The sequence below is a fragment of the Xenopus laevis genome, chromosome 5S, assembly GCF_017654675.1.
Source record: "Xenopus laevis strain J_2021 chromosome 5S, Xenopus_laevis_v10.1, whole genome shotgun sequence".
Lineage (NCBI taxonomy): Eukaryota > Metazoa > Chordata > Amphibia > Anura > Pipidae > Xenopus > Xenopus laevis.
The window spans coordinates 132840854-132853395 of NC_054380.1; the positions used below are offsets into that span (position 1 = coordinate 132840854).

The 12542-nt window shown below is 43.4% G+C and overlaps 1 protein-coding gene across 3 annotated transcripts in view; it reads right to left on the reverse strand.

Moving 5' to 3' along the window:
• Positions 1–500: 500 nt before the first annotated feature.
• The window catches only part of atad2b.S (ATPase family, AAA domain containing 2B S homeolog), a 106847-nt gene continuing 94805 nt past the window's right edge, over positions 501–12542 (reverse strand). The window contains exons 25-28 of one of the 3 annotated variants that reach the window (XM_041565071.1): positions 7377–8036; positions 4292–4386; positions 3672–3800; positions 501–2164 (exon numbers count right to left, since the gene is read on the reverse strand). In XM_041565071.1, coding sequence (XP_041421005.1) covers positions 2123–2164; positions 3672–3800; positions 4292–4386; positions 7377–8036 — 926 coding nt within the window. In that variant the 3' untranslated portion in view covers positions 501–2122. The remainder of the gene's footprint in view (positions 2165–3671; positions 3801–4291; positions 4387–7376; positions 8037–12542) is intronic. The other 2 variants (XM_041565070.1, XM_041565069.1) reach the window with 2 other exon arrangements.

The window sequence follows — 12542 nt, forward strand, 5'->3', positions numbered from 1 at the left end:
GGCACGTCTAATCTAATCGCAGCTTTCAATTCCTGATATATAAGAACTCCTACAATCAGTTGTTTTTAAGCTTCCTACTTATAGTGTGTAAAGTGTGTGCCTAATAGTGTTGCAGAGGCCTAGGATTCTTTTTAGCACCAAGACTCATACCAAGACAGAAGAAGCTCCGGCACTAGACACACTACAAAGCACAATTTGCATGGAGAGCGGTCAGATCGTGGGCGACTCCACAACCTACTGACCATTTTAATTCAACAATTGCCGGGCTGCCGTAAGTTTAGATGTGTCATTAAACTACTAAACAGTAGGGAAACCCTCAAAGCATAGGCCAGAATTTAGGGATGCACTGAATTCGCTATTTTGGATTCGGCTGAATTTACGAATCCTTGGTGAAAGATTCGGCCAAATACTGAACCGAATCCTAATTTGCCTATGGGCAGGAAAGGAAAAAGTGGAAAAAATTTTTTTTTTGTGATGAAGTCACGTGATTTCCCTACCCACCCCTAATTTACATATGCAAATTAGGATTTGGGTTTGGTTCGGCCAGGCACAAGGATTCCGCCGAATCCCGATGAAAAAGGCCAACTACTGGCCGAATCTTGGATTTGGTGCATCCCTATAACTAATATTCCCAAAATAGCAGAAACCTCATAGAATTGGAGCCAAATATAACCTAATAACACAACTCAGTACAAGTAGTACGTTCAAGGCTTTCCTGCATCCTATGAGAAGCAATACCATCTCCAAATAAATTTGTGAAATAAAGTTGTTCCATAAATGTCTGACAGCTCCCAGACTCCTTCCCTTGCGGCTCTAATTATAGGCAAACCCATTCATATAGGACACTAAGGGGGTTATTTATGAAAGACTGAATGCCAAAAACTCCAAAAATTCTAGTTTTTTTTTTTTTTTTACTATAAAATCTGAATTTTCAGTGAAAAAAAACCCTTAATTTTTCATGATTTATTATACCCAGAGGATAGAAAAAGTCAGAATCCAAAAATCCGGCATCTCAGACCAGCCAAGGTTGTATGGGAGTCAATGGGAGTAGTCCCGAAAGATATCCTGATCTGTGCTGGGTTTCGAGCAAAAATCTGAAGATTTTGTGGTTTTCGGGCAAAAAGCTGAAAAAATCTGAGTTTTCAGGTGGAAAATCCGAACAATTTGAATTTTCAGAAGATTTTCCAGATTTTCTGTCTGCACTGGAATTTTTTGGGAGTATGTTAGAAAAAAATTAGATAAATTCGGATTTTGATAAATAACCCCCTTGATGTTTTTAAATAAAAGCTATTTCGATTGGTGATATTACCCTGCCCTATCAATAGGCAAATCTGCTTGCTATTCAGCTAGAATATGTACAACCTAGGAAGTGTAGGAGAGGGACAAAAGGGACCCCTGAACCCCAAACAAGCAATAGACACCACCATTAGTGCCAAAAATGATGTTCCCATTTCATACCCCAAGTCAAATTATTTCACCAGGCAGAGAGATTTTGTGGCAACTACATACCCCAATCCCAGGCCACCCTTAAACAATAAAAACCATCCAATATACTAGGTTAGCTTTAAAAAAAAAAAAAAAAGGCACAAAAAGCGCAGCCATGGGAGGGGAGCGTTCTATCCTTCTCCAGGTTTGACAATAGGCAGCCCAGTGTCCCATGACTGAAAGGATGAATGGGAATTGATGAACGTTAGCCAGAAAACAACATGAATACAAGTGTCTGGTGTGTGTGATCCAGTTTTCCACGGTATCTCCTCACATAAGTGAGTTTTAAAAACTTTTTGAAGGTTTAGGAAAGTGGAGAAACGAAGCAGTGTTTTTTTTTTCAAGTCCACCCCACATTAGCACCGCTAATCTTCAAGCTGTGGGATTGTGGGTTTTTTTGTCCATGAGGAGGATGGAGTTCTGTTTGGTTCTAGTAGGCTGGTTGGCATCAGGTACCTGAGACAATAGCACCAATCTTTTTTTTTTCTTAAACAGTTGGGGTGGGGAGAGGTCAAAACAACGGAGAACAAGGCTCAGAGGCCAGCTTGGTGCCACTGAAAATAAATATCTGATAGCTCAGTGGGCTTGCTCTCCATCGAGCAGTGAGTAGATGAACCCGGCTGCTTTGGCAGCTTTTTCACAGGAATGTTTCAAACATGTGAACTGTTCGCTCCAAGTCCTGCAAAGGAAGAGAGAGACATTCAAGTTGTGGGACAAACATTTTACAGAGGCATCACATTGCTGTTCCTACTGCATCTGACTAGATGTCCAGACATTAGAGAGCCATTGATCATGACAGTGTCGGACTGGGATACCAGGGGCCCACCAGAAAACCTAAAACCGTGAGCCCACCAGAAAACCTTAGACAGTGGACCTTTCCAAACTATTATGCCTCCTCTACTCACTCAACCTCTTTATTCTCCTAGTCTTTTATATCTACTATATTCTCCCATTATTAAACATTTTTCTCCATAAAGAAATAGGGAATGACCATGAAATAGGCCAAATGTTTAGAAACACGAGGGCCCACTAACACCTGGGCCCACCGGGATTTTTCCTGGTGTGCCGGTGGGCCAGTCCAATACTGGACCATGAAATAAACCATCCATTTATTACTCTGTTTAATTCTTTTTTTCTGGCATGGCAGATACAGGTCTTAAGGCAGAGACATCAACAACCTCTTCTATTCAGTATCTCACCGATTCCTGTGCTACAGACTGTCCTGATGGGTTTGTGAAGATCAGATCAAATTCTTTCCATGGTAATAGAGGCTGACCATACGGCAAAAAGAAAGAGAATTCTTCCCTGATTTTCATCTGTAGTACAAACCCAAACCAGCTCTTTTTGCTTCCTACTAAATCTGCTCAAAGTTGAGTAACGCGCTGCAATTGAATGTACCCAAAATTTGCTGTGGGTCTCTAGTCTATTCTTAAACTGATTTGGGAGTTTTGTGGCTGGACGGGACTACTCTGTTGAAGATACCCTGAAACATATGGAGTGAGGGACCACAAACAATTTATATTGATTTACTTGTAGCTCTGTGTGTCTTCACCTTATAAGGAACAGAATATACTGGCACACAAAGCTTTTGCAGCAGGTGAAACCTTGCTTTAATTCAAAAAGTGCGGAATGTGCGACGTTTCGGGGCCCCGAAACGTTGCACATTCCGCACTTTTTGAATTAAAGCAAGGGTTCACATGCTGCAAAAGCTTTGTGTGCCAGTATATTCTGTTCCTGTATCTACTTGGGAGGTTGCCGTGTCCTCTGATACGGAGCACCAAGCTACTATCGTTAAGGGCTGCCGTGGGTGTGCGATCGCTCTCTCTTGTTCCAGTTCACCTTATAAGGGACATGCTCAGATTCGGGGAGATTAATCCACCGGCGACAATCTCCTCTTCTTCGGGGCAACTAATATACCCAAATGCTTCCCCGCTGGCTAGAATGTAAATTGCGGGTGGGATGGCACTTGGAGCTATTAGTTTTCTTGCCTCACAAGGAAACTTTGGTCGACTTCGGAAAACGAAGAGCTCATAGTGCCATCCCGCCCGTGATTTACATTCTAGCCGGCGGGAGGCAGTTTGGGGAGATTAGTCGCCCCGAAAAAGAGGAGATTTGCAGCTGAGCGTCTAATCTCCCCGAATATGAGCGTGTGCCCTGACCCCAAGATCACAAAGGAGACAACTCACCTCGACCAGCTTTGTTTTGTCGTACTCCTTCCTGTGCAGATAGATACACTGGCTGAGAAGGGAATACCACCTTTCAAGCTGATCAACTGTTGAGTCGTGGCTTTTTTTCACCAATACATCAAGAAGTTTCTAATGTGGGAAAATAGCATAACAGTTCATTAGTGGGAACAACAAACTTTCACAAATGTTTTGCCATGTTACCCTTTTTAAATTAAGTTAATGCTTTTGTTCTGTGCTCTTTTGGCCTAAAGTAGCTTCCTTGGTGCCACAACTGCATTGTGACATCACTTTTAACTGGAAGAGCCGTTTGGTATTTGAGTTGGCACTGAATAGTTAATGAACACTTTGAAAAAGGCTGTTGTTACAGCCGAAACGTCAGTCCGTTAAGTGTAACAGATTATCATTTTTATAAGTCCTGTGAGTGCGGCTTTCTCAAAGTCCATTACAAAATGCGGTGTGGTACCCGCACTCCGTCACAGGGTTTCACTTTTCGGGTGCTTGGTCAATATAAATGTGTAGAATGTACAGGCATGGATATCCATACACAAAGCATACAAACTTAGTAGGGCTCAATGCAGAAGTGAAACCATGCTCTACAAGCTTTCATGAAGAGAATGTACCTTAAGTCTCTCGTGATCCACCACCAATGGAGGCTCAGGGTCTGGCTGATCTTCTGACACTGGATCCTTGTGTGCTGTTCTCACAGAATCAGCTGCTGGAAAAACAGAAAAACTGCATTAATACATCATAGAAAACACACATCAACTGTTTATGCACAGCACTTTATCATCATTGAAATTTATAAAAGAGGTAAAGCCGCTTTCATTAGTGAACTGGGTACTTCTCGGTTACTCAAAACAGTTGGAAAGCGAAGGCTTGGAATGAAGATGCAAATACAAAGTGCACCCCCAGGAGTTGAACTCCCAGCCTTGTGGATGTGGCCATTGTAGTGCAATTCAGTGACACAGAATGCCGAACACTAATGCACATCTGGTCATTCAATAAAAACCTTGAACCAATCAGATACCCGAAACAGAGATGGAGCAAACTTTATTATCCTTTATTTATATTTAGAAAGTTTCTTACATCAGTATGAAAAAGCTTATATTAAATTTTCATTTTCACGATAGTTCCCATTTAATACCAGATGAGCCGTGTGATATCAGAGTAACATTTCGTGTAGGTGCTAGAACCTGTGAATCACATGTCAGGAAATCACCATGCTCAGCACACTGAGATAATACAACATGGACCCCCACCTAGTGCCATGCCAGCAATTTAGCAGCTCTGTTCTGGAGGCTGTGCAGTTTTCTCAGAAATATCTGACAATAAGAGGGGCTATTTGTAGCAAGCTGCACCTGTATCTGTGGTTACTGAAACCGCCTCTTTAATAAAAACATTATTTGCTTTAATTCCCCCTCGCCATCTCCCAAAGCGCAGCTAAATTTAACCACAATATTATTTTTATAGGAGACAGAATTACTCTGAGCTTGGCACCAGACATCTCATATTTCTGATATCTGATATTTAAAAAATGATGTTGGACTAAGGATCCAAAAGTAGCGCAAGTTTGATTAACCAGCTGCTCAACATTTAAATTGAGCCGGATTCTTTGGGTATAAACTCTCTTCCCCCCGTCTCGCACTCAGCTCAAGCTGTGCTTCCCAGAGAGACTGAGAACTGGTGAGAATGGAGAGGAGGGAGGCCTGGGGCCTTACGGTGGGTTTGCTGCTGCATGCGCAGATAAATAGGCACGGAAACACCTGCCGGTAACCCAGCTCCCCTCCAGCCTTATAACTTAAAGAAAAGGCTAAAATTAAGTAAGCTTTATCAGAAAGGTCTATATAAATACACCAGTAAACCCTCAAAGTAATGCTGCTCTGAGTCCTCTGTCAAAAGAAACACCACATTTCTTTCCTTCTATTGTGTACTCATGGGCTTCTGTATCAGACTTCCTGTTTTCAGCATAAACCTCCAGGGCTAGGGCTTGAGCATGCTCAGTTTGCTTCTCTCCCTTCTCCCATCCCTGCTGTAATCTGAGCCCAGAGCTATGTGTGAGCAGGGAGAGGCAGGAAGTGATGTGACGGCAAGCCAATATGGCAGCTGCTATCCTAAACAGAGAGAGCTTCTAGAGCCGTTTACTCAGGTATGGTAAATATAGTGTTATATCTTGCACTATTGTGGCTAATCTATTGGCAATAAACTGCTTTGGTAGTTTTCCCTCTCCTTTAACAAAGCTAGAAACAAAGACAAAACCAACTTGAATAGTCAAAATGCCAGATAAACAACAAACTCATTTTTAGCAAAAAAGGTATTTTTTAAATGCTAATGAATAATAAAACTAGCCATATGTGTACTTAAAATCATACAGAATGATATTTTGAACTATTTGATTTTCAGTATGTGAATGTTGGCAGGGCCGCATTTACATAGCGGGTGCCCCTAGGTCCATTGCTGTTGGTTGCCCCCATCTCCTCCCTTTATTCGTGCAAATTTTCATTGTCAGGAATGAAGCAATGGGGATTGGCGCATGGGAAATTTAAATTGTATCTCAGTGCTACGCAATATGTTGTCGCTATATAAATACATAATAATAATAATAATATCTCCTGCAAAACCCCAGTGTTTCTGAACCAGTGTGGATGTGGTTGGGCTTCATGCCGCCCCCTAAAATCCTGCCGCCCTAGGCCCGGGCCTTGGTGGCCTCTCCACAATTCCAGGCCTGAATGTTGGGATGGTCCGTGCTCATATCTATATACCGTTATTATATTAGTCATTATGTTTATTAGACAGGTTTGAGGATTTTGTCTGCCTGTGCACCATGCAGGCCAGGACTGGCAATCTGTTGGTTCTGGCAAATGCCAGAGGGGCTGCTATAAAGTCCCATAGACAGTCACTATTTAATGGGCTAGTGGAGGACTATTTGGGCCTCTGTGTAGGGCCTATTTTGACTCCCAGTCCAGACCTGGCATCATGTCACCTGCAGCTCCTTTTCCCTTCCAGTAGTTTGGGCTTTCAACCAGAAGGTCGAACATACCACATGGTAGTATTGTGCCAGCCAATCAGAAACCCAGGGAAGCAGAGGATTTCTGAGTAACATACTCACGCCTGCCCTCCAGTCACATCAGCAATTAGCAGGTTGGGTATGTTTGACACAACAGTTCAGATTGGGTACATGTGACCTACTCTGAACCACTGTATAAATGCAGACCGATAATCAAGTCAGGTGCAGACACATGATGCGGATTTCAGCATGAAAATGCAAACTCGTGTGTTCTGCGCTGAAATACACTCGGCGTGTCTGCAACCAGACTGATGCTGTGCCTGTGAGTCCAGACCTAGTAGTGGACAGATGAAAGCGGATTGGATTATTCTTGGCCTATGAATGAATCACTTTCCTTTCACCACACAGGCCGATTGGTTGGATACATGGTCAGTGGCAACAACGACCAATTAGACTTATCGGAGTGAAAACTTACAAAACTTGGAAGCAAAACATCCCTTCTTTACTGGAATTCTCAGATATAAAACATTCAGTTTTGTATTTACCTGAACATTAAAGGGGTTGAGTGATATTCTGAGATAATTTGCAATTGCAAGCTGCTGTGTAGCCATGGGGCAGTTTATTTAATGTTTATATGATTTTCTAGTAGACTTAACATATGAAGATCCAAATTACAGAAAGAAAAATCACAATGGCCTTACCTTCTTGGTCATTCTCCATGTCTACACTCACAGGTTCATTAGTTTGTGTAGGCCCAGAGTATGTGTGCTGCTGCATTTTACTGCCATCCAATATTGCTGAACTGTTACAATTAACAATGGGGTTTTCGTGTGGAGCAGAATGTTCAGAAAATGTTGAGTTTTGTTGCTTTTCATCACTGGCCAAGAGGGAACTGACTTTTCCCTTGCCATTTTGCAGTTCTGATGCCGATTCCAAGCTGTCTATAGAAGCATTGCCATTTAAACAGTCCGGAGCAAAAGATGGACTCTTGGCAGGCTCAGTTTCCTTTTTCATGGTTGGATTGCTATTTACTAACAATGATTCATTTGAGCTTTCCTCCTCTGTGGACACCACGCTACTTTCTTTGCCTAGGGTGCCATTTGGGTGCTCGGCTTCCCCGTCCATGATGTCACAGGAGGACTCATCATTGGTTACGGAAAGGTCTCCAGTTTCTTCTCCATTCTCTTCCAGGCAGTCTGTGCTGTTCTCCAGATCCCCATTTTCCAGGCCATCTTCATGATTTTCATAGTCATTGAACTTGGCATCCTCAAACTCTTTCTTCAAACAGTAGCTGGACTTCTTTTTCTTAATAATGCCTCGCCCCCACTGTGGCCTCCGCTTTGGCTTTCTCCTAAGAGAAACTGTAACAATAAAAGACGATACAGAATGTTAGTCAAAATTATATCACGGTAATGAAAACATTCCATGGGGAATTAGGGCAGAAATTACATATCTGGATATCATGATTTTTATAGTGTAGTTTTTATTTCTAAATGACACTGTTTACACTGCAAATAATTCACTCTAAAATATACAATTTCATTCCTGAACCAGAAAGTGTATTTTTTTAGTTGTAATATTGGTGTGTAGGTGGATCTCAGGTCATTTTGCCTGGTCATGTGCTTTCAGAAAGAGCCAGCACTTTACGATGGAACTGCTTTCTGGCAGGCTGTTGTTTCTCCTACTCAATGTAACTGAATGTGTCGCAGTGGGACCTGGATTTTACTATTGAGTGCTGTTCTTAGATCTACCCGGCAGCTGTTATCTTGTGTTTGGGAGCTGCTATCTGGTTACCTTCCCATTGTTCTGTTAGGTTGCTGGGGGGAAAGGGAGGGGTGATATCACTACAACTTGCAGTACGGCAATAAAGAGTGACTGAAGTTTATCAGAAGTAACATGACTGGGGGCAGCTGGGAAACTAACATGTCAAATGGATTTCAGTGCAGAATTCTACTGGAGCCGCACTATTAACTGATGCATTTTGGGGAAAAAAAATTTTTTTCATGATCGTATCCCTTTAAGATGGTCATAGACGCAAATATATCGTCATCAAAAACTTTGTTTCATTCAATTTTCGGTCTGTGGGCTCAGAATAATCGTCCTAACATTTTTCATACTATGGCCATCGGATGTTTAGCCAATCAGATAAATCAGAATATTTTGGTCGGCTTGAGATAATATTTTTGCATATATTGCCTGACAATATCGGTGGGTGAATGTCACTACTATTTCTTGGACATCATTTTCGTACCATTGCGGTCTGTCAATTAATAGCCAGAACATTGTCAGAGTTGTATCCTACTTATTTTAATCTGAACGGTTAGTTGTAGATCATTCCATTGAAACGAAAGATCTTTCATTGTACAAAGAATAAAATCTGCACCTCTTTGGCCAGCCTTATAGGAATGCTCCCATCACAAAGATGTAGGACACTAAGGTGTGGGTGGCAGAGGCTAGAAAACGATGGTACTACAGGGTAGAGCTTTAGAGAATGGAGATTGGATGTTCACTTTACCATAGCTGCTGTACCTCAGGGCTGGTGGCCCTTTTAAAGGACAAGGAAAGTTAAACTAAAGTAGCCTAGAAATGTTGTACATTATGTTTTGTGCTTCTGTACAATCCCAAGGCAACCACAGCCATTTAGTGAAGATCTGTGTCTCCAAAGATGCCCCAGTAGCTCCCCATCTTCTTTTCTGCTGATTCACTGCACCTGCTCTGTGCTGCTCTCACTTACTGAGCTTAGGGACTGACTCAAAATACACAGTATAGATATATATGTCACTCTATAGGGCTGATTAGTAATTAATACGGATGATTACTACATGGCAGCACAGAAACCAGTGCAATTAGCATCAGAATTTAATAATCAGCAAACCTGTAGCATCATGGTGGGCTGGAGCCGTGGGGTTGCCCCGGATGGCCTGCCTCAAACGAATTGTATTGTTTTCTAGATGGCTGCGGGCAACTTTAAAGTTCTTACATGGAATGTCAGAGGGCTAAATAACAAAGTTAAGAGATCAGTTATTTTAGATACGTTAAAGTCTGGCGCAGACCTCATGCTCCTCCAGGAAACGCACTTAGTGGGGCAGCGCACACGTGCCCTTAAACGCCACTGGGTGTCCGCTGCTTATACGTCAGAATACTCTTCCCATTCTAGGGGGGTGGCGATTCTTGTCCGGAAATCCCTCAACTTCCATCTGGAAGGCCTAACTTCTGACAGGTTTGGCAGATACCTAATACTTCATGCTCAGATTTTGGGAACCTCCTATCTTATAATTAATGTCTACCTTCCCCCCCCAGCGGATACACATCTGTTAAATGAAATAGCACTGAAGGTTGCTATGTCTGGACATTTCCCTACGATCTGGGCGGGGGACTTTAATATGGTCCTGAACCCTGACACGGATAGACTTAAACCCAACCCCCATGACTCCCTCTCTTTTGCCCAGTGGGCTGCTACTTTGGGATTGACAGATGCTTGGCGGTGGAAAAATCCGCAGTCCACCCAATTTACATGCTATTCGTCAGCTACGGCTGCTCTCTCCCGTATAGATTTGTATCTAGTCACTAATGAGATATTGCAAGTACTGGAGGAAGTACGGATATTGCCCAGAATATGCTCCGATCACGCTCCAATGAGCCTAAGGATTAGAACCAAGCCTATTCGCGGCGACACGCAGTGGCGGCTATCTCCCAAATGGGTACAGCACCCCAAAATGGTTGAGGACATTCCTCAGGCACTGGCACTATACTGGGAGGTTAATGAGGGCACGGCGTCAGACTTGGTAATCTGGGATGCGGCTAAAGCCTTTATTAGGGGGACTTATATTTCACTTATCAAGTCAGTAAGGAAACAGGTAGACTCGGAGCTGGCCCAATCCCGTACTAGGCTATTGGAGGCGGAGAAGGAGTTGGCCGAGACCCCTTCTGCTGAAAAGGCAACCCAAATGGCCGCAGCCCAAAGGCAACTTGACTTACTATATGTAGATAAATTTTCCCAGAAAGAGTTATATAGAAATGCTGCTTGGTTTGATAAAGGCGATAAAAATGGGAAGCTGTTAGCAATGCTGGCGAGAGGGGCTCTTTCACATACTGTCATTAGAGGGGTGTATAATAGCGCTGGTGACCTGGTTACTGAACGTCAAGAGCTTGCTGATACATTTGGCCGATACTACCAATCCACATATGCTGCCCCCCCGTCTGCTCTCCCCCACTGAACTTGCGGAGTATTAGTTCCATTGGATTCCCCCGGTTATCTGATGAACAAGGAGCTCAGCTTGTTATAGATATTTCCCAAGATGAGATAGAAAAGGCCATAAAGGATCTGCCACCAAATAAAACTCCTGGCCCTGATGGTATTCCAGGTGAATGGTATAAGCAGCACAGTAATCTGCTTGCCCCCAAACTCAGCGCCTGGTTTAATGATATTACCCCGACCACAGCACTGCCGGACTCCTGCTACCAGGCGTATATAACGTTAATCCCTAAACCTGGTAAACCACCTGACCAATGCGACTCGTACCGCCCTATTTCCTTACTGAATTGCGATCTTAAAATATTTGCCAAGATTTTAGCTAGCCGGCTCAAGGGCGTTATTGAAGAGCTTGTCCACCCGGATCAAACTGGTTTCATGCCCAGTAAGTCCACCAACATTAACTTGAGACGTCTCTATACTAATCTTTCACTTCAACATGAAAATAGAGGGCAGAGAGTTGTGGTGTCGCTTGATACGGCTAAAGCCTTTGACACTGTGGATTGGTCTTACTTATGGGAGGTATTGGCACGCTATAACATAGGTCCGAGGTTTAGGACTTGGATTCGTGCCTTGTATGCACGTCCACAGGCGAGAGTTCTGGTAAATGGCATACTGTCTGGTGTGGTGCACTTGGAAAGGGGAACACGTCAGGGATGCCCCCTGTCGCCATTATTGTTTGCTCTCGCCATAGAGCCCCTAGCAATACAAATCAGAGCTAACCGGCAGGTTGAGGGGCTTAAGTTGGGAACGGTGATAGAAAAATTGTCTCTCTATGCGGATGACATGTTAATTTACCTGGCGAACCCCAATCAAGTTCTTACAGCCCTCCTGCAAACAGTAGCCACTTTTGGCGGATTTTCAGGACTTAAGGTCAACGCAAGTAAATCGATTATTTTCCCCATAGATCCACTTCCAGTGAATTGCCCCATGAGAATAGGAAACTTGCAAGTAGTCGATACTTTCAAATATCTTGGGATAGAGATACACAGGGATCTGCAGCAATATGCTGCTCTCAACCTAGACCCTATAGTGAAGGCACTTTCTGCCAAACTTACTACGTGGCAAGAGCTACCACTCTCACTGCCTGGTAGGGTGAATATCTTCAAGATGGTTAGCTTACCAAAATTTCTTTATGCCTTTCAGAACTCTCCTATAACCCCAAGTGCAGGTTGGTTTAAGCGGGTAGATAGACTGCTTAGAAACTTCCTATGGGCGGGGGGGCATCCACGCATAGCATTTAAGACACTCTGTGCCCCCTTAACAGGAGGTGGTTTAGCCCTCCCAGACCTTAAACTGTACTTTCTGGCTAGCCAATTGGTCTTCGCGCATTGGTGGCTAAACCCTAAACTGGATAACCAAACTGTGGTCTTGGAGGCAGCGGCAGTAGGCTCTTTTGAAGGTCTGGCTAGGTCACTATACAGGGGTCCGTCCCAGTACTATGCTACTACTTTGCCTATGTTGACTGTGGCTCGTGCATTCCAAAAAACGCTGCAGCTGGTTAGGACTGACCCTCTAACCTGGTCCATCTGGACCCCCCTATGGGGCAACAGTAATTTACCTCAATTTCAACTTGTACCAGAAGTTAGTTGTTGGGCCAATCATGGCGTTAGGG